This window comes from Callithrix jacchus, chromosome 2 (assembly GCF_049354715.1).
Source record: "Callithrix jacchus isolate 240 chromosome 2, calJac240_pri, whole genome shotgun sequence".
NCBI lineage: Eukaryota > Metazoa > Chordata > Mammalia > Primates > Cebidae > Callithrix > Callithrix jacchus.
This window is the reverse complement of record NC_133503.1, coordinates 34,725,129-34,751,490: the sequence shown is the minus strand read 5'-3', so window position 1 is coordinate 34,751,490 and position 26,362 is coordinate 34,725,129. Positions and strand designations below refer to the sequence as shown.

At 39.1% G+C, this 26,362-nt stretch overlaps 1 protein-coding gene across 5 annotated transcripts in view; it reads left to right on the top strand.

The window, feature by feature from the left end:
- Positions 1-26,362, top strand: part of TRPC7 (transient receptor potential cation channel subfamily C member 7) — a 139,146-nt gene that overhangs the window by 357 nt on the left and 112,427 nt on the right. For all 5 annotated transcript variants that reach the window (XM_078365748.1, XM_002744184.6, XM_078365747.1 and 2 more), the window contains exon 2: positions 7,708-8,485. In XM_078365748.1, coding sequence (XP_078221874.1) covers positions 7,708-8,485 — 778 coding nt within the window. The remainder of the gene's footprint in view (positions 1-7,707; positions 8,486-26,362) is intronic.

The window sequence follows — 26,362 nt, the reverse complement described above, 5'->3', positions numbered from 1 at the left end:
TATGGAACTGAACTTTTATTTATCAGCCTTCTTCCTCCAGTACGTTGCTTAGATTTTTAGATGGATCTGAGATCTTTCTTATTCCTTGAGTTGAAGAATTTTTTTTCTTATATTGAATGTCTAAGTTTTCAAAGCCATTTAGAAATAGACAACTCATCTCGGTAGCCTATTCCTTTTGTGCTAGAGTAATATAGCTTTATTCCTAGAAGAGTGTATATGTACTGTCTCTCCTTTCCCTTCACTATTAACGGCTTTCTAGTGTGGTATTTATGTGGTTGTATTTATCATAATATACATATGGGGATGAGAGAAGGAAGAGGTTATATTCTAATAAGTAGCTACCATTCAAGAACTACAGGTGGCAAGAAAGAGATTGTGATTTTTCTTTTTTTCTTGTTGAAAATATGGTCTGAGCTATATGTCTCATTTAGACATCCATTTCAAAATAACAAATATGCTGCTAATAAAAGAGATGTAATCTAGACAGAGCTGTGACATGAGCTTTGAAACTCTGAATCTCAGAATCTCCCCTTTAAGTTTGAAATTGTAAATTCACTTATGCATGATCAAGTAGACACAACCAAAATGCTATTGCTATTAATTGTGATTTAAAGGCGTAATGGACTCAGGGAAGATTCAGAAAAGGCAATAATGATTGACCCTGTATGGTAGCACTCAGTGAATTTTTGCCTCAGAATGCCACCTGCTGGTGGGTCCTATTTCTGAAGCATCAGGCACACATGAGATTTATGAATGAATTCACATTATATCCAGAATATTCATTATGGCTGTGATGAGAACCCAATTTCCAAAATCTTTTTAACAATGACATTGATTCAATTACTTAAAAAAGTATCAAAGTTCTATGTCACAATTATCCTTTCATAAATATTTATTTCTAAAAACACCTGCTACTGAACTTAGGGGCATTTAGACTAGATAACTCCTTTAGGCAGTAATTAACCCAGAAAAAAAATCAGAACTATGTGGAGCCTCGTTGAGGCTAATTGCAGAATGCATGTGGTATCTTGGATGAGAGCTGCCAGGAGCTTGTGCTTAGTAAAAGCAATCAACATTTCCCTCTAGATAAATATTCAGCATGTTACTTTTTTTAGTCATTTCATAATATAAGGGACTCTCTTACTTTCTAGGTAGTAGATGTTTATTTCAGACTCTTGTCACAGAGGTCAATGAAATCATTAAAAGGTTAAACATATCTATTTTATTCCAAGAAAAATCTTCTTAAAAAATAAAACTATCAAAACTTGTTTCAGCTCCCCTGGAGCTATACACAATGAGATATAGACATCCATTTTCATAACTTCCAACTTCCAAATAGGAATATAAAGATTTTTAAAGTAAAAAGAAAAACAGAAGCACATACAAAGCACTAGTTATATTTGGATAGGTGGTGCCTAGGACAGTTTGAAAGAAAACTGAGGATAACTTCTCAAAATTATGTTATTTGGTAGAAAATAAATTACTAATAGGATTACTTATTAACATTCAGGAACGCTAGTTAATATTTCTATTCCAATATGCAATGGAAAAGCCATCCCACATTAGTAGAATTATTTGGAAAGTATATCTTAATATAATACATTTTAATGAATAAAAGAAGGTTACTTTGCTTTTTTCCTGTAGGATTTAACTGGTAAAATGTATGAATTCATATGTATCATGGGGTAGTTGGGTATCTTTTTTCTTTTATTTACAATATATAAGTTGTACAAGCAAATTATTATCAGTAGCTTAAGTGGAAACTTAAATGCCTTAAATCCACAATTAATGTAGTTATAATAAACTAAAAGAGAGCTAATAATATCCAATGCTACTAGAGACCTTACAAGGCAATGATAAATAATTTATGTTGACTATTTCCCTCAACTTCACCATAATAAAAAAGGTGGTACTTAGAAATAAGTTAGATGCCTTTGGAAATATGTAAAAATTTTCAGGAGTATTATGAAGAAGTGAGAATGTCTCAATTTTCTGCCTCAGTCACCAAGAGACGTTATATGCCCTCTAATATTAGCTGCTTCATTAGCAACTTGTGGGCCATAATTTATAGTGGAGCTAATTGGAAACTGATTTTACTTAGGAATTCATACCTTATTTTCAATGTTGCCAGTCATAAGTAGGAAATAATAGTTATAGAATTATATGGCTCCTATATTTTGTAAGAAGGAAAATGCTGGTAAACACTAACAACTCCAGTGTACTGATCTTCTTAAATGACCAACCCAGATTCAAATATTTAGGAATGGATTAAGTTTGTTGACCTTATTGACCAAGCACCATATGCCAGGCATCAGGAGTACAGGACACCAGATGCATATGCCATATGCATGAGTATTTCCTGCCCTCAAGAATCTTGAACTCTAATGGAAAAACTTATAGTCTAAGGAAACTCAGGAAAAAAACATAGAAAGAAGATGGCTGGCAGTGGCATCTAGCCAAAAGCACAGATGTTGAAAGCAGACAGACTAGACCCTTGGTAGTGAGTTCACCACTGATACATTGTGTAGCTTGGGAAAAGTAGTTAATTTGACCATCATTTCATCATCTGTTAAATGGGAATGACAACAGCACCTAAACCATGTAATATAGTTTGTCAGAACTTAAAATGATAATGCATGTTCTCAAATATATCATATTCGCTACACATTTCTAATCATCTTTGCTCAGTGACTTAAGTACTTACCTCCTTTTTAATATGTTTACATTTATAATTCATTATCATTACATTGCATTTGTCTTTATAGTATGGCATTATTGTGTTAAGTACATATAACATTAAATTTCTCCTTATATTTTATTTTAAAAATAAATGAATAAATAAATATAAATGACAATGCAAATAAATTACTCAGCATGGTGGCTGACACATGGTTAATGTGAAACGAATGTAATTCACTATGATTAAATAGTCATTCAGGAAAATAGCTAAGCTTATCAGAAGATAGTTTGTTTAAAACAATAATTTATGCAAAGCACTTCGCATAGTGTCTAAATGGTAATTGTGTAATATATGTTTAATGTCACTATTAGTCATTTAGAAAAATAGCTAAACTGAACATATTAATGTATAGTAAAATGTGAGACAATTTTAATACTTATGTACTTAAGTGCATTGATAGGTAAGATTTTTATCATTATTGACATGGACATTTGTATAAGGCTTTATGGCATCCAGGGCATTTGGTAGACATTATTTAATCTTCTCTGTGCTCTCGAGGAACATGAGGAATGGGTTTTATTACTCCCTTTATTTTGGTGAGAGAACTGTGGTATAGGAGAAGACTCTAAGTAACTTGACTATTTCATCACTGTTGCTCTAAACTAAAACTCAGAATGCATACTCTTGGGAGAGGATGCACAGATCACAGCTGGGTTTTCCTGGGTGTTTGATCTGACTCCTAGATTCTGTTTGGGGAACATTACAGCCTAAATTGATTTAAAGTTTGGATAATTTCCATGGAGACCTTTGATGCGTGTAGCAATTTTAGAAAAGAGACAACAAATATCTCTAAAGAGACATTTTGATTAAGTGGCCTTTTCTTCATCAGTAACCACCATTTCTGTCTCCAAAAGGCTTTATGGTCATGCTCATCTGCAGCTGGACTTAGGGCACAAGATTCATACTTTTCATGGATCAGTGACATCTGGCTTCCTTCAGACTGGCTGATGCATCTCTAAGAGCAGCTTGATAAAAATAGCAACTGAAGGATCAAGAGGGAGTTTAATAATCAGTCCTCCTCTCATATGGTTTGGATTCCACTGGAATCCTTCTTCTGAATGACGTCAAATGTCAATGTATATATTTCCGGAAAATGTAAAACGTATCTTAATTGGAGTGTTCGATCACTTATTATCTCAATAATAAATGCAAATAAAAATGCAGTTGCGTTCAAAGTTTATTTTTAAGAAAAACACTAAAATAAGGGCAATCAAATGCCAATTGCATTTCAGGGAAAATTATTTTGCTTACCTTCAGCCCCAAAACTGTGACAAGATCACCAGAGTCCAGCAGGGCAGCACATCTGATTCATGGGTGTGAGCTCTGGCCACCAGCTATTGGGAGCTATGTGACTTTATCTTCCTGATATATCATCTTTTGTGGATTCTTTCCAACCCATGTGATATGTATAGCTAAAATATGAATGTCTGTGATATCAAGATTAAATAGCAAGGATATGGTGGCTGAATATATTCATAAGTGCATAAATGTTTTAAAAGCATCATTAGAGGGATATTAGAGTAAGAAAGAGTCAGAGCTAATAAGAAGCCCACAGTGAGGTTACAGGGCATCCATCAATATCTGCATCAATTCTCCATAGTCTACTGTGAATCCCCTCGCATTGGAAGTAATTTCACTGAGTAGCACATGCCATTATCTGCATATATGCATGCATGTGACTCTAAGACTCATAAGGTTTCATTTTTAATGCTAAATTCTGCTAGGAAAGGAGTAGAACTGACAATTTTGTCAGCCTCCAAATGTGTTTCAAGGCAGAGGTTTTAAAGGCTGCGAAAGACAGTCTTATTTATTTCTTACTACATCTGGGTGTCTGCTTTCAAGGTCATTCAGAAAAATGCATGTCAAATGGTGAGGACATTGCAATGTCTGCCAAGTACTAGCTATACACATATATTATTTTTTTGAAAACATAATTATTACAGAAACATCAAGATTTATATGATGCCCTACCCTTGTGCAGAAATTTTTTGTCCAAAGTCTTCGGACCTAAGGTTTAGTCTTTTCACTTAACCTACCAGAGTTTCTTCACCTAAAATATTAGAATGCTAATACTTTGCTTTTTATATTTTGTTTGTAATGAGTGGAATTAACAAACAATGCTTGAACATCCTTTAAGTTTGTAAGCTGCAGAGTCTATGATAGTCACTGGGACTCTGAATTCAGATTGGGTACTTATGTCTTCCTTATGAAATATTTCTCTGCTCTGACTTGGTTTAGCAGCCATTAAATTTCCTTTGAGTTAATCTCTCCATGGCTTGTTGCTGTGTAATAGTTGGGTACCCTTGACCTTGTAGTCTGACCCATTCTCCCTCTTGAGCAGACCTCTAATGGAAAAGTGACGTGGAATCAAGCTGTAGTGCCGGCTTCTTCTCAGACAGCTGCTGTTTCATATCTGACACACTACTCAGATGCTTTTGAGTGGAAACTGCTTTTTCTCAGGTTGAGCTGTGATGGCTAAGTCTAAACAAGTGTTTCTGGGAGAAGAAGAAGCCTATTATAGTACAGGCTGAGTACTTCCATGAAAAAGATTATTATTAGTCTTCTGTAGGCTCAACTTCTACCTATGTATGTATGTGCCCAGATGACAGGCCTTGAAACTGAGTTCATTACGTCTCCTGAAACAAGGCCCTCTGGGAATACAAATGGGATCACTGCTTAGCTTTCAACTCAGTAACCTTTCTCCTTCTCAAAATCCTATCATAATAAATTCCTGCACACTATTTGTGAATCTTTCTCTCCTGTAAAGGTTTCTGTGGGACTCCTAATCCATGGTCTGCCTTTGGTACCAATGAGCAGACTACCTCTGGAATGATGGCATTGTTGAAAGAAATGGGCTCAGAAGGATCTCATGAACTTGAATTCTGACAATCTTTTTCCCAGCAATCTTTCATCAAAGTGCACTTTTTAAAAGTGGGTGGTGGGTCAGACACTCTTCCTAAAGGGGTACAGAGCTCTCTATTAGGGTTTATCACCCACGGTTGCCTTTTGAGGGAGTTGCCAATAATTATTCTTTTTATTTTATGCAGATAAAGAAGCTGTTCCACTGTATAATTTAGCAGCTTTTCCCAAGGGAAGTGTGACTCAGCTCCAGGCAGGATTAGAGTACCAAGATCTGATCTCCATTCTTTGCTTTATGCCAGACATAGGGCCCCCAAGGAGCTAAAGCCAAAAAGGTTTGAGCAGGTCAAAAGGTAAAATGAGCAGAAAACTAAATGGAGCCCCCAATTTAAACATTCACAAGGCTAACTGCATGACTTTTTTAAAATCTCAAAACATTGGATTTAATTTTAAAGCCATTCTCTGTGATCATTTTTGTTTTGACTATTTTTAAAAATGGCTAAAGTGAAATATGGAGTACTGCTTATGCATGAAGACATAAACAATAAAAAAGACAATTCTCTGGGACCGTGGAAAATAGTTTAAAGCAAATATTCAAGTAAAACAGACACACTCTTGTTAAAAATTATGTCATTCCAATATTCTTTGAATGATGCGAGTGGAAGGGTAGAGTAGAAAGAAAAACAGAAAATACAGGTAGGATCAATAGAGAATCAAAAAAGTCCAAGATGTCCAAGTTGGTAGAGGCTTAGGAAAAATCTGGTCCAGCCCCTCTATTTCAGTTATCTGAGGTCTAGCAGCTGGGACCTGCTCAAGGTATCAAGGCTACCTGGAGATGGCATATCCCTGACTTGAGCTCAAATTACACAATGGCTGTTGCAAACTAGCTGCTCTAGTTTACTGTTTCAACACCTTGGCAATGTAAGCTTGGGTAATTTGTCCAAAGTCACAAGGCTGGCAAATAGTGGGGCCAGGATTTCTACTCTAAACCTTCTAACTTCAAAGTCTGTGTTTCAGCCCTCCTACTCTTAGTATCTTCAGCTGAGGATGAGGATAATAATAGTACCTTCCTCATAGATTTGATGCAAGAATTACACGAGTTAATGTGTGAAGCTATCAGTATAATATCTGGCATATAGCAGGTGCCTAATAAATGTTAACTGCTATTATTAGTAGTATTAGTATTAAGCTCTACACTATGCCACACTGGGAAACAGCAATAAGTAAGAAGTGGACCCAGCATGTAAGTCGACCTATTTCTTCCATCCATATAAAATTCCAGGCTCAATCTTAAGAAGCTAAGGCTGAATTCTCTACGGAGGTTTGAGAATCAGCAAGTGGCAACGATTCTAGTCCTGCTCCCTGCCACATCTTGCCTTTTAGTAGGTGCTTAGGTTGCATGTGAACCAGAAAGCACTGTCCTCATATAGAATAGCACAGAATGTAGAAACAGACACGCATGACATGCGTGCATGTTGCTGCAGTTTTGCCATGGTGCAGGAACTCATTCAGGAGGACACATCTGAACAAAAGGCAGCCTAATTGTGGTGGCCAGCTCTATGGCACAGCCCTTGGAGAGCTGGGCATAAAAGAGACAAGTGAGAACAGAATAAAACCTACATTGACTTACACTTTCTACCTACAAATTACCTCATTTCATCCTCCTACAGACTCTGCAGCACATGAAAGTTAACCGCATTGTGCAGGTGGGAAAACTAAAGCACAGAGGGGTTTCTTGGCTCTCTCCACTTTATGCAAATGGAAATAAAGCCAATAGCCCTCTGCCTGCTATAGCCATACCGCTACCCATGCCCGAACGTCCATCTCTTATTAGGTTCACTGTAAATCCACTTTTCAGCTCTGCCACGCCGTCTCCACCCAAGGAGTATAGTGGCAGACAACTGAGTCATATTCTACCACTTGAAATAAATGGTACAGGTAATCCACTGTGTCTGAATCTCGATGATTAAAACACTGATTTGTAAGACTGCACAACTCCTTATAAGATTCTAAGCATGATATTCTTTGTGTGTCTCAACCATTTTTGTGTGCTCAACGGCTGGGGAATCCTCAGGAAAGTAACCGGGCATCTGTGCCTTGTCCCATAGGTTGGGGAGCAGCACCTTCAAAAACATGCAGCGCCGGCACACAACGCTGAGGGAGAAGGGCCGCCGCCAGGCCATCCGGGGTCCTGCCTACATGTTCAACGAGAAGGGCACCAGCCTGACGCCTGAGGAGGAGCGCTTCCTGGACTCGGCTGAGTATGGCAACATCCCGGTGGTCCGGAAGATGCTGGAGGAGTCCAAGACCCTCAACTTCAACTGCGTGGACTACATGGGGCAGAATGCGCTGCAGCTGGCCGTGGGCAACGAGCACCTAGAGGTCACGGAGCTGCTTCTGAAGAAGGAGAACCTGGCGCGGGTCGGGGACGCGCTGCTGCTGGCCATCAGCAAGGGCTACGTGCGCATCGTGGAGGCCATCCTCAACCACCCGGCCTTCGCGCAGGGCCAGCGTCTGACGCTCAGCCCGCTGGAGCAGGAGCTGCGCGACGACGACTTCTACGCCTACGACGAGGACGGCACGCGCTTCTCTCACGACATCACGCCCATCATCCTGGCGGCGCACTGCCAGGAGTACGAGATCGTGCACATCCTGCTGCTCAAGGGCGCCCGCATCGAGCGGCCCCACGACTACTTCTGCAAGTGCAATGAGTGCACGGAGAAGCAGCGGAAAGACTCCTTCAGCCACTCGCGCTCACGCATGAACGCCTACAAAGGACTGGCGAGTGCTGCCTACTTGTCCCTGTCTAGCGAAGACCCTGTCCTCACTGCCCTGGAGCTCAGCAACGAGTTAGCCAGACTAGCCAACATTGAGACTGAATTCAAGGTAACTCTCCCACTCACACCCTGCAGGCAGGTTGCCCAAGGGGCTTTTTCAGGCGTGTCCAGTGCGAAATGGGTTGTCTTCAAATCTAAGAAAGGGGGAAGGCTCCGGGTCTTACTGGGCAGGCTCGGGGTGGAGGGGAACACATCGTCTCACCTATCAGAAGTAGGCCTGAGAGAAAAGCAGCCCTCTGGGTGAAATGTTTTAAGCTACATAAATGCAGTAAGAAGTAACTTGAGTAGAAATCCATGCAGTAAAAGACAAGCGAGTGCAGGCAGGATTATGTTGTGGTTCTGATGTCAATGCCTCAGCGCTGCCTCGCGGAGCTCAGGAGTGTCCAGGACACCTAATGACCTATGGTTATTTCCTAGTGCCGGGCTTAGACTTCTTGATTGTTTCACCCACGTGGCTTTGGTTTGTCTTGTTCACATCTCTGTCACATCCTGGAATGTCCTGATCAGTCTCAGTCTAATGGGAAGAACTGGCTACAGCTTTTCTTAAACCTGGGAAGCTCTTGCCATTTTCTTATTAATGGGCTGAGGAAGAGGTACAGGAAAATAAAAATGAAACTGTCTCTGTAGAGTTGAGTTTGTCGTCCTAGCAGATGAGCCCAGGGGAAAGCTCTGTAACTTGATCACCCTGAAAACACCTTGACCTGCCAGGCCAGCCTAGAGCATGGAAACTGGCCCCCAAAGTGCATTTTTCAGTAGCAGGATTGTCCTTTTATTGTCAACTGACATTCCTCCTGAAAGAAAACTGGGCCTTAAAGTAGGAAATTCTTTTCACATACTGTTTAATAATAATAAGAGTAAATATTTAGTGAGCACTTATTGTGTGCCTAGGACTAACCACCTTATCTATATGATCTTATTTAATCTTCTCAGCAGCCATATGACATGAGTACTATTATTAGCCTCATTTTATATGGAGGCACAGAGGTAGAGGATCATATAGCTAGTAAATAGCAAAACCTTGTTCTAATCTATGCACTCTGACCCCAGAGTCCACTCTTAGCCACTTCAGGAAACTGAGGGCCAGAGCCTTACTTGTATATTGAGCTTTTCAGAGCTTCACTTGTTATTACCTGAATGATGAAGGATTCCCCACGGTATAGCCAGAAGAGTAGGAACCACAGCTGGGCTCATTATTTCTCATCTTGCCATTCAGGCAGAGACAATCATGTGCTACATGCCATGCAAAGAGGTACTGCACACAGACCTGTTACCTGCAAGTGAAAACTTCATGATCCAAGCTAGAGGTCATTGGAGAAGCTGCCCCTGAATGGCATACAATTATACAGCCAGGAATGGGTACCAACTCATAGCAAGGAAGGCTCTCGTGGGCCATATTGTTCAAGGAGGGCTCAAAGGATATGTAATTAGATTGGGCCTTAAAGAGTAGGCATAATTGTGTCATTAGGGAGAAAGAGTGGGCATTTGGAGGAGGTAAGTGAGGATGAGGCCCACAATGGGCCAGAGCAGGGAGTGTGAGTAGTTCCATGTGACTCAAATACAGGCTTCCTGTAGGGCATTCAGGAGGAATGCTGAAGAGATGAGTTGGGTAAGGATTTCACAGGACCCTGCAGTTCAGGCTGAGCACCTTTAGTGTTGTCTTGTAGGAAACGGAGAGTCACTGAAAGTTTCTAATTAGGAGACTAAAGTGATGAAAACTAGAGTTTGGGAAAGTAATTTGTCTGATAGATAAGATTAATTGGAGAATTTGGAATGTGAGGCACTGGGATTGAAAGGGAGAAAATTTCATTGTATGTAGGTGAGGCCATGGAAACCTCTCTGTAGGAAGACGCTCATGCCATAAGCAGGGACAGAAAGGCCAGGCCAACAGGAGATTGCAGGGCCCCACAAATTGGGACTGGGCAAAATTCTTTTTTCTTTTTTTTTTTTGAGATGGAGTCTCACTGTGTCACCCAGGCTGGAATACAGTGGTGCAATTTCAGCTCACTGCAACCTCCACCTCCCGGGTTCAAGCCATTCTCCTGCCTCAGCCTCCCAAGTGGCTGGGAATATAGGCACACACCACCATGCTCAGCTAATTTTTGTATTTTTAGTAGAGACAGGGTTTTACCATGTTGGTCAGGTTGGTCTTGAACTCCTGACCTCGTGATCTGCCTGCCTCTCCCTCTTCAAGTGCTGGGATTACAGGGGTGAGTCACCTCGCCCAGCCAGGATTAGATACAATTTCTTTTAAAAGTTTATTTTATGTCATTTCTCTCCCATCTAAGATCCAACCACTGAATTGAAGCCACTTCCCTAAATCTTACATTGTATAGTCTCATCTGAAAAACTTGGTGGATGTAGAGACAGAGATTACTGAAAGAAACTCTTAAGTAATGTAGCCTCTTTTCTCTTTTATTCTGTACAATAAACCTTACCTACCAACATTAAAGTCAAAGACGTGCTGAGAAAAATTGGCTGAACTTTGCATGTTGCCAGTCTTCTGACTTATTCTGCATTGACCATGTGAAAGGAATGACTAAACCAATTAATTCAGATTATTTCAAGCCAAAAAAATTTTTTTTAATTCAAGCAAAAACAGTAATTTTGGATCAGATTATCTGGAAAATTGCACAATTCTCTACTATATCTGGGAGCATGCCAACCTTACTAAATAAAACAATACTGAACTAACATTTGGAATTACATCTGAGCCATGTGTGTGGTTTTTTTTTTAGTAAAACTCGAATCTGGCATAGTTCAGTATTGGCAATATCTAAAACTGGAAGTTTGTTTGAAAGCATCTACTATGATATTTTGATTTTAAAAGTAAATGTGAAAATTGTGGACAATTGAGATCACCAATAAAGTGATGACACATCCTTTCTACAAGGCAGTGACTTCCTCTGAATAAGGGTTTGCATCAATACATTTACTGGCTATTAACCTCCCCCTAGTTACCTTTGTTTGAAGTCATGTCTTTTGGATTGTCAAAAAATGGCACATTATAAATGAATGTAACTGCTCCTTTAGAACTTTATTACTTATTCAGCTACTTTATATGTGCATTCCTGACATTACAAATCTTCTCAGAAGAACATATTAGCAGAAAAGAAGTCAATTTGTAATAATAATAATTTTTTAAAAAGAGCAAGAGAGTGTGTTCTAAAGTGCACTTTTTCTGAATCTTCTGCTTTCAAGGCACCACATGTTGCTGCTTGTAGCCACATATTATGGAGATAACCCAATGCCATCAATTGTATAAAAAGAATCAGATTTTCATTGGAAGTGTCATATGTAATCCTCCACATTCTCTAAAATATTCATTTTGGGAACAACTCTTCCTGACTAGGAAGCATCATCCATTAAAAACCTGGATTTAGTTTTCCCAGGCTATTGTTTTTAGAGTCACTTTAATTTATTACCATAATAGACACTGGTCATTAACAAAAAGTGCAGCCAATGTCAAGGTCTTCAGCAAATCATGGCTGGAGTTAGATGCCCACTAGCAAGCCATTATTTTTGGTGCAGAAATCATGTAACTGTTCAAGGATTGGATGTCTCTCTAATCTTGGATCTAGAAAGATATTAAAACTTGTTGGGCCTCCCCAGTACCTTGCATAGTGCTCCAAAGCTAGTAAGCATTTCAGAAATACTTGATGAAGGGAATAAAGGAAATCCTAAAAGGGTAAAAATCATTTCAACTGATGAAGCAAGTGACTCCTTTTATTTATGGTTTAAAGTCTTCCTACATGGATGGATTTAATAGAGGTATTTGATGGACATAGTGAGACAAGGAAGCTCTAAAGAAAGTTACAAGCTGGTTGAGGGGACAAAGCCCATACACATTAAATAGCTGTTCGCAATCATGTGCTTCGCTGTAGGGTGTACAGAGGGCAAAGTGTGTCTTCTTAATCTTCTTCACAGTATCGAAAATGGGTTTCGGGAGCACTGCAAACAAATGCCATTTTGGTTGCTTGGTTTACCAATGCAGTGGGAGCCAGAGAAAAGGAAGATTGGTGTGAGGTGCTTCATCCTTGTGGAATAGGCTCCTCCTGTGTAGAGGCACCTAGAATAGCAAGGAAAATAAAGAATTTGTCTGTCTCAGTTGGGTAACAGCTCCTGCCAACAAGAACACAATGTGATGTCTGCATCCCGAATTAATCTGCTTGGTTTTCTTCACTGAGCATCTTTCTGATAGAATGGCTTAGTAATTTTACCAGCAATTTTGGTCCACTTTATTTTGCTACCCTCCTTTATTTGCTTCCCAGTCAAATTCCGGTGCATTTTGTCTATGCATTTTATTTTTCTGTGGAGCTGTTATAGAGGAGTTAATATTTCTTCCAACTGAGTTATGGAAACAGCAATGCCTGGCGGGGCAGGGCAGGGACATAGAAAGAGAGGATGACAAGGGAATTTTGTAGAGTAAGGTTTAGAACTTCGAAAGGAAAGAGAAAGACAGCATGATGGGGTAAAGGTATCTCTCTTGCTTTCTCATCTTTTGCTTATATTTAAAAGCATCTAGTCTGCCCAAATCAGAGCCTGTGGAAGCCCCACAAACACTGTATTTCAATTATTTAACATTTGGTTGTTCTGAAGAATAGCAAAGCTACAACTGAGAAGGCTTTTCCTGTTGACAAAATGTCAGCACGAAGGCTGTGGATGGTGCTTCAGTCACAAGCAATTTACCCTTTGAGACCTCAGAAAGGAAGAGGAGGGGGCAAGAACTAACTTTATCCTACTTAAAGTGGTAATGATTTTTCTGTTTATCAATGGGTTGCTAACCACATGTATTATGAAAAATAGATGATGAATTATGTATTAATGTTTGTGCTGTCATCTTAAGACTCATGAAAATTCTCTGGGCATAAAATACTACAAATTAAAAATGCAAATAATGGTAAATCTGACCAATTTGCCACCTGCTATGATCTCTAGAGAGATCCCATTGTGGAAGGTAAAGATGTTGAGGTGATAGTTTGTAATCTGCTTGCAAACTTATCAGACCAGAAAAGGGAAGAGTGGGAAGTGACTATGTCTCCTTGTGCCAGAGCTCAGAGCACATCTAACCCTGGCTGTGTGCAGCCAAGGAGTCAGGAAGCTTGGGAAAAAGCCCCCACCTGGGCTGCAGGCTGAATAAGTCTATTGCCCCAGCTTCCAGTGTTTGCACCAGTTTCTCACATACTTTGAATCATTTTAGAATTTTTAAATGTTATAGTCCAACACCCTGGGAAAAATATTATATATTTCCTTGAAGTTTGAAAGCTTGGCTGGTAGTATAAACAAATGCCTGCTTAACATGCAGGAAATGACTTGACAAGTGTTTCTTTTCCTATTGGGAAAATATTTTTTAAGCTGTGAAAGCTGCAGGTCTTACAAGGAAGTTTTATGTGTGGTGTGTGCCTGTGTGTGTAAGAGAGAATCTAGCATTACAAGGAAGTTTTATGTGTGGTGTGTGCCTGTGTGTGTAAGAGAGAATCTAGCAGAAAAGTCCTCAAAGCATGAGCTTATACATTTGACCTTACCTATACACAGATTCCACATCAATGCAATCAACCAACTGTGGATGAAAAATATTCAGAAAAAAACAAACAGAAATAACAATGCAATAAAAATAATACAAATAAATAAAACACAGTATAACAACTATTCATATAGCATTTGCATTGTATTGGGTATTATAAATTCTCTGGAGATGATTTAAAGTATGCAGGAGGATATGCGTAGGTTATATGTAAATATGATGCCATTTTATATCAGGGATTTAAGCACCCTCAGATTTTGGTTTGGAGGGAAGGTCCTGGAATCAATCCTCTGCAGATTCTGAGGGACGACTGTATATTATCCCTAATCCCCTCAGGGATCTGACTGTGTCACTCTAGTCCTGTCTTTGAACATCTGATGATGCAGAATTGTGAATAGAGGAGAGAAAGCTGTTGGATGTCAGGTGATGAGCTGATGGAACCGCCACTCACTAAGCATACACAGGTGAGCCATAGTCAAAGTGTACATGCCTTTCCTCAGGTCCACACTGGGACCTGGTCACAGGACCCCCTACCTGAGAGCAAGACCTAGGGACTGGCTTATCTCAAGAAAGGACAAAAAGGTTTCTTCTGCTTATGTTAGCTTTATTTTTTCTATTTTTCTGCCTACGTGTCTAGGGGAATGCTTTTGCCAGAGCATTCATTAATGAGTCATCACAGGAAAATGAGTCAATTAATGTGTCCTTTAATGACAGCTCTTCATTGGGTCACAAATAATGCCTAAAATGAGATGATATTTCTCTTCTAAGGTCTATGCCATGAGTATCTGCCTCCAATATACATGGAGACAGTATGCCCTGGGTGACAGATATTTTGGTGTGATAAAAGAGACGAACAGAGAGGGGCAGGCCTTGGAGGGTATCTAGTGCATCATGCTTCATCTCCTTGAGGCTGAGGAGTGGAGAGTGAGGAGCTTGGCCCCGGAATCAGACTGACCTGGTTCTCTCTCCTGCCAACCATGTAATCTTGGGCATCTATTGGAAGTTAGTTTCCTCATTTGAAAAATGGAGGGTAGGATACAGTCGTGTGTTATTTAATAAAGATATGTCCTGAGAAATGCATCATTAGGCAATTTCAATGCTGCGTGAACATCATAGAATGCACCTACTCAAGCCTAGATGATGCAGCTCACTACACATCTGGGCTACATGGGATAGCCAATTGCTCCTAGGCTATACACCTGTGCAGCATGTTACTGTACTGAACACTGTAGACGATTGTAATATAGTTGCCAGAACTTGTGTATGTAACATATCTAAACAGGAAAGGTGCAGTAAAATATGGTAGAAAAATTTGTAATGGTATGCCTGCATAGGGCAGCTCCATTACAATCTCATGGGGCCACTGTCTTATATACAGTTCATTCTGGAGTGAAATGCTATTATGCAGTGCATGACTGTACTTCAGTTGTAACTTGACCAAAATACAGTGCTTGTTTTCTCCACCCAAACATTTGCTCTTACCCTAATCGGTCCAGCTCTGTAAGTGACATTGCCATTCACCGAGTTGCTAATAAATTGCTGCACTTTATCCCATTTAACCTCCAGAAAATCCTGGCACATATAGCATTAAGTAAATATTAGCTCAGTAAATAAACAAATAAATTGGTGATCAAATTAATGACTAATGACCTCCCAGGGTGTTGGTGAGGATTAAAGGAGATCAAATATATATGTTTGTGTGTGTGTGTGTGTGTGTGTATATATATATATATATATATATATCTTCTTGCAGAGAACCTGATACATAATAAGCACTATTAATTTTTCACCAGAGAGCTCTGCAAAGATCTCTCTGTTTCTCAGAACCCACTGGATTTTCAGCACCACAACTTTTCCTCCCAGTGACATGGCTTAAAATTCAGTACCTCTTCTATTCAAAGGGTCTTCCTGATTTCTGCTAAGCTTCCCACTTCCACGGCAGATTTTTCCAGCACAAGTAAACAACTAGGCTGTACGTGTAAGCTCCATGGTTAATAACAGACCAAGGGAATATTTTCCAATTGACAAAAATGCAGAACACTGAAACTGAATAAGCTTAGAGTGCTGCTAACATATTACTGTGAAAAGAGGCGACATGGGCTGGAAAGATAGAGAAGCAAACAAGGAGGAGGGAGGAAATGGGCAGGCAGAGATCCTGCCAAATACAGAGATTGTTTTTTGAAAAATATCTCCGTGGAAAAGATTCATCACTACACACAAAAAAATTGAGAAAAATCATTTCCTACACAAGTGCAACTATCAGTCTGAAATATCAGGGATATGGAGGAAATGGAAACAGTTCTTCGAGGATATTAGCCAGCGAGTAGTAGCACAAATTAAATCAAATGGTAATGCAGAGATTTTTCTCTGAAAAAATAATTACAATGCTATATACGTTAATCACAGTAGAGTAGCATTAATCAAGGATGCTGCCCACACCATCTGCAGGGAGGCACATGTTTTATTAGCAGCAAATTCACACTCAAATTAAATACAGAAAATATTTGTCAGGATGGGGACAAGATCTGCAGACTCACAGAATATCAGAACTAGGCCTAGATGGTAGGCCTACTAACGGAACCATCTGAAAATTCCCTATTCATGCAACAAATACTTATTAAGCTTCTAGTCTGAACAAGGCTCTGAGTTGGATGCTGCTGACATAAAATGAACAAGATAAAGTTCCTGTCCTCAGGGACCTTATTGTCAAGGGGAGGAGATAAGTGTCCTTCATATAATCATACCAATAAACACAGCATTACAATTGTGCTAGAAAATAAACATGCAATTTTAAAAGAGTTGTCTTAATGGGGCATCTTACAGCAATGTCTAAAATGAAACCCAATGGAATAAAAGAGATAAATGGACAACAGAGAATAGAAAGAGGGCTCTGGGTGTGGAAACAACATATGAAATAGCCCAGTGAAGAGAAGGCTAAAAAGAAGCCCACTCAGAGAATTGTGAGTAACATGGTCTGGATCCACTGGAGGGAGTAAACAGAAGTGACAGGTGACATGGATGCTGAAGAAACATTAAGCCATTTTTACCATTAGTGGCAGTTGCTTCATTGCAGATGAAGCCACAGCACAGTTGAAGCAGATTAGTGAAGCTGCTTCCAGGGCCACTGTCTTGTCTTTAACCTCCCTAGGACCCTGCTTCTCCCATCTCTGGAACCTCTCAGTGCTTCACAGTGGTGCTCCAGGCAGTGGAGAGGCACAGGGAGAGGAAGCAGAACAGAGCCAGCTCTTTAACTTCTCCTCTAACACAGGAGCTCAGTGGAGTAGAAGGACAACAGGAGAGTGATATCAATTCCAATTTTCCACCTTGATCTTTGATGGAAAATTGACCTTGACTTTAGAAGAGAGTGTGTCCCAGCATCAGCCAAACTGTTCTTTGCAAAGTGGAGTTATTGGAAAGTGGGTTCAGAAGTGACAACCCCAGAATGGAAAGGACTCCAGTGGACTTTAATCTTTCCATTGAATTTTCATGATTCTAAAAACATCTTTCTCTCTCTGTTGGTTGCATGAACCCAGTAAATTTTTCATTAAAGTAGAGGAAAATGGCTGAATCTTCTCTCTGATTTATGTTAAATCATAAATCAGCTCATTTTAGCGTAAATAAAGATACGGAGTAGACTTCCCCTTCTCCTTCCTTCTCCTTACCTTCGCAGGACTTTTAACATTGAAAATGCCAGGCCAAGAAGCAACTGAGTGCAGGCAAGGCTTTTCGGAGCACCTACAATCTCCTTTGGCAGATACTCAGTTGAGTGTGGGTGGTTGTTTTAGTTTCTGAGTGCTGCCATAACAAAGTAGCACAAGCCTGATGACTTAAAACCACAGAACTTTATTCTCTCACAGTATTGAGGGCTAGAGGTCAAAAATCAAGGTGTTAGCAGGGCCATGCCCTCTTTGAAGGCGCTAGGAAAGGATCTGTCCTTGCCTCTTCCTAGTTTCTGGTGGTTTCTGCCAAGCCTTGACTTGTCCATACACCACTCCAGCCTCTGCCTCTGTTATAATGTGGTCATCTTGCTGTGTGTTTCTGTTAATTCTCTTCTGATAAAGACATGAGTCATTTGGGATTAAGAATCCAGCCTACTCCAATAGGACTTCATCTTAACTAGCTACACCAACAAATGCCCTATTTCCAAATAAGGTCACATTCTGAGGTTCCAAGAAGGACATGCATTGGGGTGGGGGTTGCTTTTCCACCCAGTCCAGTAGGGTAAATACCAGGTTGAGATGAACTGGGGAAGGCTGAGACCAGGAATCCAGGAAGACCCCCAGTAGGGCAAACTAGAAGGCCAGAGGTCAGTGATTCATACTGTGGGTCATATATTGTGGGAAGTCAAAGATAATCCTATCTAAGAGGTCAGTCTGGAGGAAACAGGGGAGACTATTGATGATTTCTTGGTTATTGACCAAGCACAAACCAAGCCAGGGATGTGGGAATTTTATAAATGTGTGTGTGCATGTGTGTGTATGTGTATGTGTGTGTTGTGTAAATGTACGTGTGTGTGTGTGCACACGTGATGTTGAAAGAAGCAGAACAGATAAAAGGAGGGAGGGCAGCTGAGAGAGGAAACTGGTATTGGGGACAGTGCCCTCTCAAGTATGGCAAAAACCTTTTAAAGTGTTGGGTTTGGGGATAATGAAAATACAACAATGCTCATTATAGAATTTTTAAAAATATAGAAAAGCAGATGAACAAACATATCAGCATTAATTCCACCATCTAAGAATAGTTCATATTTTGGTGTGTTTCCTTCTAGTGCTCCCCTACCTCTAGGTACAAAAATTTGAATTAATACTATAACTCAGTTGATGGAACATTATCAAGATATTTTTCTTTTTCTTCGTACTTATCCCCACTCCCCACTTCCATTCTCTTCCCCGCTCCAAAAAGCACCTGGTATTTAATGTATTTAGATATATAAGTACGTATGTATCAATCATTCAAGAAATACGACTTTTGCATCCACTATGTTCTCAAGGTTCTAGAGGATGGGACTTAAGACCATCAGAACCCTGTAGTCTCTGCCCTCATGGAGCTTACATTCTAATGGAAATTATGAAAAAAAATGGTGGTTGTTTTGCATGTGTGCTTGCACATGTGTTTACTTACTGCTTCTGTCTTTTGCCTGCTACTCTATTTCCTGCACCTACAGTCTTTGACTTGCTTGTTCCCTTAGTGACAGACACCCAGACTGCCTCTCACTTGTTGTTACCACAAAGGAGGCTGCAAAAAACATCCCTGTTCTCCCTTACAGTCCTATTCAAGCTTTCTTGTGTTCTAGACTCCAGAAGGAATGTTCTAGACTCCAGAAGGCTAGGTTCACTGAACACAGCAGACTGCCCCCCAGAAGGCCTGCCCTAGTCTACACTCCCTCAGGGGCTTTGGTGTGCCACATGCTGCTGTCTGATGTTTGACAGTATGAGAAATGTAAAGTCATTTAAATTTGTATTTCTCTAATTGCTAGTGAGGCTGACCACTTCCTATACTATTTAGACATGGAGTATTTCCCTTTCTGTGAATTGCCTGTTTTGATTTTGATCTTTCCTTCACCCACATTTTTGAAAAGTTTAACTTCTATTTTAGGTTCAGGGATGCATGTGCATATTTGTTATGTAGGTATATTGCGTGTCACAGGGGTTTGGTGTACAGTTTATTTTGTCATCCAGGTAATAAGCATAGTATCTAATAGGTAGTTTTTTGTTCTTCACCCCTTTCCACCCTTCATCCTTAAGTAAGCCCTGGAGTTTGTTTTCCCTTCTTTGTGTCCATGTGTGCTGAATGCTTAGTTCCCACTTATAAGTGAAATCCAACAGTATTTGGTTTACAATTTCTGTGTTAGTTTGCTTAGCATATTGGCCTCCAGCTCCATTCATGTTGCTGCAAAGGACATAATCTCATTTTTTATGGCTGTATTTTTTTTATTTAGTATTTTTATTTAGTATTCCACAATGTGTATGTACATTTTCTTTATCCAGCCTACCATTGATGAGCATTTAGGTTGATTCTCTGTCTTTGCTATTGTAAATAGTGCTGTGATTAACATACACGTGCATGTGTCTTTATGGTAGAATGATTTATATTCCTTTGGGTATATATACAGTAATGATTTACCCACTTTTTAACAGGATTTCTGTCTTGAGGTATTTTTTAATTTTTTGCAAGTGTTCTTTATGTATTCTAAATACTAGTTCCTTCTCTATTTCAGACATTGCAAATATCTTTTCCCAGTGTGTCACTTGTCTGTGTAGGGACAAAAAAGAAGTAATGCCTTTTCCATCACCGATCAAAAGGTTCACTGGCAATACTCCTATAACAAATGACAGATTAAGAAGAGAAAAACATTAATTTATTTAAGAAAGTTTTACATGACATGGACACTTTCAGAAGACCCTAAGAACCGGGAATAAACGTCTACTTTTATACTTAGTCTTGAGGAAGAACAGAGAGCCATGTAGAAATGTGATTGGACAAAAGGGTATGATCTAATGGTAATAGACCAAGGCCTGTCTGTTCAGATTCTTCTCGGCTTCTCTGTGTAGCATTCCTTCCCCCCAGGAATAGGGAAGGACTCTTCTGAAATAAAGCTCTTATTTCCTATTTTCAAGCAAAGTAGGTCAGAGAATGTCAAGGCCAGCTCTCACAACGGCTGGGGAAGGTCAGAGTGACCGTCTTATTTCTAAAGCCCTACCAATCTCCTTCAGTTTAAAGTGCCTTGGGGTAGCATTTTTGAGCCCCAACATCAGTTAAAATTGTCTATCATTCTTTGTTGAACAGAAAGCCTTGTTTTTGAAATGGCTTATGTGTCTAGTCTTATTAAAAAAATTTTTTCCCACTTAAGGTTATGAAGAATTATTCTATATTACATCTTTTTTTCTATTACTTTCATTAGCTTTGCCATTCACTTTTAAGTGTTTAGTACAGCTGGAGTTGGCTTTTGTATGTTTAGTGAATTTGTTTCAGTTTTTGCTTTTCTCTGTATGTTTAGTTTCCCAGTATCATTCATTAAATAATCTAACTTTTCCCCACTAATCTCTATCGACCTCAATCACATACCAATTCCCAAATACGTGTTTCTATTTCTTTGTTTTCTATTTCATTCCAGTGTTCTATCTATTTCTCTGTTCATTCTTCCACAGTATCATTCCTAGGACTTTGTTTTGTGACCTGTTACTAAGTAGGGAGATCCAGTTATATTTTCTGTGCATAGATTTGTTTGTCTTGAACAATTGTTATAAGGCTATATAGGTATAATTTGGAATCCTGCTTTTCTCACTGAATATTACCATTTTGGCATTTCTCCCATGTTATGTCAACACTTTATAAACATCAATTCCTAGAAAATGTAGTGTCACCATCAATAAAACTAAATCTCACAATCCAATGAGGTTTTCACCATACAGCAACTTCTGTGGCCCAAATAGGTGAGGGTAGGCCCAGGGACTGAGGCCAGGTCAAGTCTGCAGGACTGTTCTGATCTCTGACTAGGGAAAGACATGATGGCTGGGCCCAGACTTGGTTTCCATAGGTCAGCTTCAGTCATTCTTTCCAAAACATAACCCCTACTCCCAGGGGCCAGTGATGATCCATTTAGAAGGAAGAAGAACACTCTTATTTTTCAAGAGGTTCCTTCTCTTACACACCCAGCAGTCTGCACCCGTTAGAAGAATTGAATACAGATCCCTGGAATTCTTGATATTCTTGGCCAGCTCTCCAGGATGGGCCTGGTGAACAGAGGGAGGCATGTGAGCTCACATCTATACACCAGCCCAGCCCCTGGGTAGACAACCATACAGGACCCAGGGAGCTTCATGGCCTGTCGCCTTGATGGATGGAATTTTTACCGTTCTTTGTTGAGGTTATATTTCAAAAACACTTAGAAGGCTTGCAAAAAGTACATATTAGGAGTTAGAAAGAAAGTGGTGGAGTAGGGGATGGAGAAAGCCAAGAAGACATGAATAAATTACCTGAAAGACTATGTAAAAAAATGGTGAGGGCTGTTTTCTGTATTTCCTAAAGATCAACAAGAGCTGGAATTAAACGTCAGTGAGAAGAGGGCTAACAGCAGAGACTTGTTCTTAAAATGACTTCAGCAACATGGCCCAGATATGCACAATCTATTTCAGGTGAATTAAGCCATAGTATGGACAGGAACTAAACTATGCTAATAATCTCAGATCCCAAGTTGCTGCTAGATCTGTAAGTGGTTGAAAAATTCATTGTCAGAAGCAGGATCGAAGCCTAGAGCAGCCAAGAGGATAGTTTCTCCTTGAATTACCTGAACAGTGAGTGTTGTACAGGAATAAGGGATAAGTGAAGAAAGCACTCATCTTCTTTTCAATTTTTTAATCAATTGAATGTATGATGTGAAAAATCGTCCAAATAAGACCCAAAATAGACAGCAGGAAGTAAGCTCCTCTTCCTTAACCCTCTTCTTTGCCCCAGTGTCAATTCCCAGACTCAGCCTTATTAATAATTTATTTTTTATTTGGGCATAAATTTTTTATTTATACAGAGGTGTGTGTGTATATATATATGTAAATATATGTATATATGTTAATATATTTACTTTTGCCTTAAAATTATTAAAATATACCCCACATCCAGTTCCCAACTGGCTTTTTTCTTTACTTAATGATAAAATCCAGCAGAAGTGTCTGTCCAGATTAGCATCTCCAAGTCTACATCTTTCTCCCCGGTAGCTGTAATGTTCCTCAAGATAGATACACAGTAATTTATGCATTATTTCCCTATGATGACCTTTAGGCTAGATCCAGTTTTCTGTTTTAATAAACAGTTCAATATTAAACATCATTGTATATACAACTTTCTATACTGCTGTGACCATATCTGTAGGTTAAACTCCTCAAAATGGAGTTGCTGGGTCAAAGAGCACTGGCATTTAAAACTGTGTAAGAGACTGATAATTGCCCTTCCAGAAGGCAGCCTCAAATCACAAATTTCACTGACAGAATGAGAGTCTTTTTTCCTCACTTCCTTGCAGACAGTGAGTGTTAGCAAACTTTTAAATGATTGTTGCAGACAGTGAGTGTTAGCAAACTTTTAAATGGTTGTTGATTTTGTAGGTGAGAAACAGTATCTCAGTGCTATTTTAATTTGAATTTCTTTTATGAGTAAGGTTAAACAACTCTTTATGTAATGTTCATTTGTATTTCTTGTTCTGTGAATTGTCTTCTGGTGTCCTTTGTCCATTTCTTCTTGGCTCATTACTGTTTTACTTTGGGTTTGTAATAATTATTTTTATGAAAAGAATCGGTTTACCTATTTTGTGTGTTGCAAATATTTTTTCACCTTGTTTTTGTATCTGCTTAATGGTAGTCTTTTCTGAACAGAAATTTTATTCAAATTTTATGTTTTCTTATTTGTGAGTTATTTCAGTTTGACTTGTAGGTTTCATGCCATGCTTTAAAAGGCTACTCAATGATTATTTTTATTGATAAATAATAAGTGTATGTATTTATGGTATATAATGTGATGTTTTGATATGTGTATACATTATGGAGTGATCAAATCAGGTTAATTAACATATTAATCACCTCAAATACTTATCATTTCTTTACAGTGAAACATTTAAAATCCTTTTTTATCTTTTAAAAATATCCATTATTATAATCTGTAGTCACCATGTTGTGCAATAGATCACCGGAACCTATTCCTCCATTTAACTGAAACTCTGTACGTTTAGGACCAACATCTCCCATTTCCTTATCCACCCCACCCACCACCAATCTACTCTCTACTTCTACAAGTTCAACTTTTTTAGATTCCATATAAATAAAATCATGTGCTATTTCTCTGTACCTAGCATATTTCCCTTAGTATAATTCTTCTAGGTTCAGCCATGTTGTGGCAAATAACAGAATTTCTTGCTTTTGTTTAAGACCGGATAGTATACCAATGTGTATACCTACCACATTTTTTCATCCATTCATTCATTGATGACTTTTTGGATTTTCTCAAGTCTTCACTACTGTGAATAATGCTGCAATTAACATGGGAGTGCAGACTTCTCTTTGATGCACTGATTTCAATTCCTCAAAGGTTATTTTTTTAATGCACTTGAGTTCTCTTCTAGTATTTCTATGGCTTTATTTTTAATTCCTCTGAAATTTATTCTGTTATAAAGAGGACATCCTCTCACTTCCATAACAGAAACATTCCTCTTCTCCTTCAGGTAGTTATCAAGCTTTGATTCCATTTGCATAGTCTAAAGACTCCCATTTCTAAAAATATCGATGAAATGAACTTAATGTTATTAAGCAGAATGAAGATGGATGCCAGTGGAAGTAATTATTATTCATTTCCTCATCAAACCCCAGATACGTGTTTTTCAGCCACTACAGGAAGTCAAAAGCTACATTCAGTTCATTTTTTCTTTCAGTTTGGTTTTTTTTTCAGGTTTTGGATTATTTTAGTGTTTGTTTTTTAGGCTGTAGAGTGGTGACAATTCACAGTTGTTGTTTTCCCCCATAAGCCCACGAGTTATAAGAAACTGGAAAATGCCACTGAAGCCCTGGGATCTGAGATAGAGTCCCATTTAATGCCAATCAAGAAAATTGAGAGTACTGCATTCGATTGAAAAGTGAAAAAATCTCTGTCCTTCAGATGTAGCAAGTCATAAATCTCACTTGGCATTGATGAACTAAGTGTGCCTCTTTTCCTTTCCCATTTATAAACTAGGTGATTAGTACCTGACGCAAATGTCACACACTCAAACTCAGTATAGGGATAAACACTGAATATCTGGCATGGGCTTTCTTTCAAAACATGTCCTGCCTGAGCAATAGGAGACCATGTACTTTTTCATCAGCTCTCAATAAAGTGGATCAGGCGATGTACGACCGTGTATAGTCATTCATACTCCCTACATGGTCAAGAACTCTGGAGTGGTGAGGTACAAGCTCTAGTTATGGTAGAGGCAGTATAGTGTAAGATCTAAGAAAACTAAGAAAAAGTAGATAAAATGATACGCCTATTTCTAAAATTACAGTGATGTACGAATGATTGGTGAAAACATATTCTAAGTACCATCAATTCTCAGACAGAAAAGGACTGCCCAAATGTTGGTAGCATGATCATCATTTATATTATTATGATCTCTCCATATCTACAGTGTGAAATTTATAATAACATCCTGTTTTTCTTGGCTCCAGAGTGAGACTGCTAATCACTGATCAGTAAACGCTTTGAAAATTCAGAAGGACCACACTGAAATGCTAAATATAGCTGCTCTCAATCTCTCTCTGTCTCCTTCCCCCTGCCATTCCCTCCCATGCTTAGAATACAATGCACTTATTCATAATGCAGTTGCTTGGACCTGGGAGGTCAGAGCTCATGTTTGCATTCTTGGGACAAGAATATATGGCTGCCAGCCTTCTGCATCATGGGGACTAGGTTTTTGCCTGTTGAGTTAATAGCTCTCCCAGCTTCTTCTACATATTCTTTGAAAACAATGATTTGGGCCTTTTTCCATCTCACTTCAGAATGCTGGACCAAGAGTCCTTCTGCTGACAACTTCTCCTCTCTGATGATTATTGATTTTGTTCGAAGTTTATACTCCAAATAATTTACCCAATCCTTTCCCACAGCACATTGGAAATTTGAAGTCTTCTGTCCTTCAAAGAGATATTTTAATGTAAACATGAAAGTGAGTGCCAGGAAGTGTTCAGGAAAAGGAAATATTTTAATTAGCCTAAAAAAAATCAGGAGTAAGAGTTTATTCCTCTAAATAGTATCTCCTCTAAGGTTGCAAATTTGGAAACCAGATTTGAAGCATAGCGTTGAGTCTGTGCTTCACCCAAAGCAAATATTTGAGGAGTATTCTCATGGTAGTCAGATTTTAGAGGTTACTTAAGGGAACCAAATAACTTGAAGCCTTGTGGTGAGACTCTTCCCAGGACATGGCCTATGTCACAGGTGATATGACATCATAAAAGAAGATCCTCCAAGGCAGAACTAGGTTCAGGCCTTAATAGATGAGCTTCCAGAATCAGAAAGGGGAAAGGAAGAGGCATTGAGTCAGGAGACCCAGGCTATCCAATGTGAACTTCTCTGTGACCTTGGCTAAGTCATGTCTCCATTCTCTGGTTCCCCTTTCTGATACATAAAGGCAGATGCTTAGACTCAATGATTCCTGAGTAACTCTTCCCTTTCCCAGCCCTTTCTGCTTCTCATTTCCATGAAACATTTTCTTAAACAATATCTGAATTGAAATCTTCTTAAGAAGAGATTTTTATTACCATTTTACAGGTGAAGAAATAGACTGAGGGTAGTTAAATATTTACCAACAAAGGGTAGTCTTCCTTCTGTGTGCCAGACACTGTTCCAGGTACTAGGGCTGTAGGTGGAAATACAGGCTGTATTGAGGCTGTATTG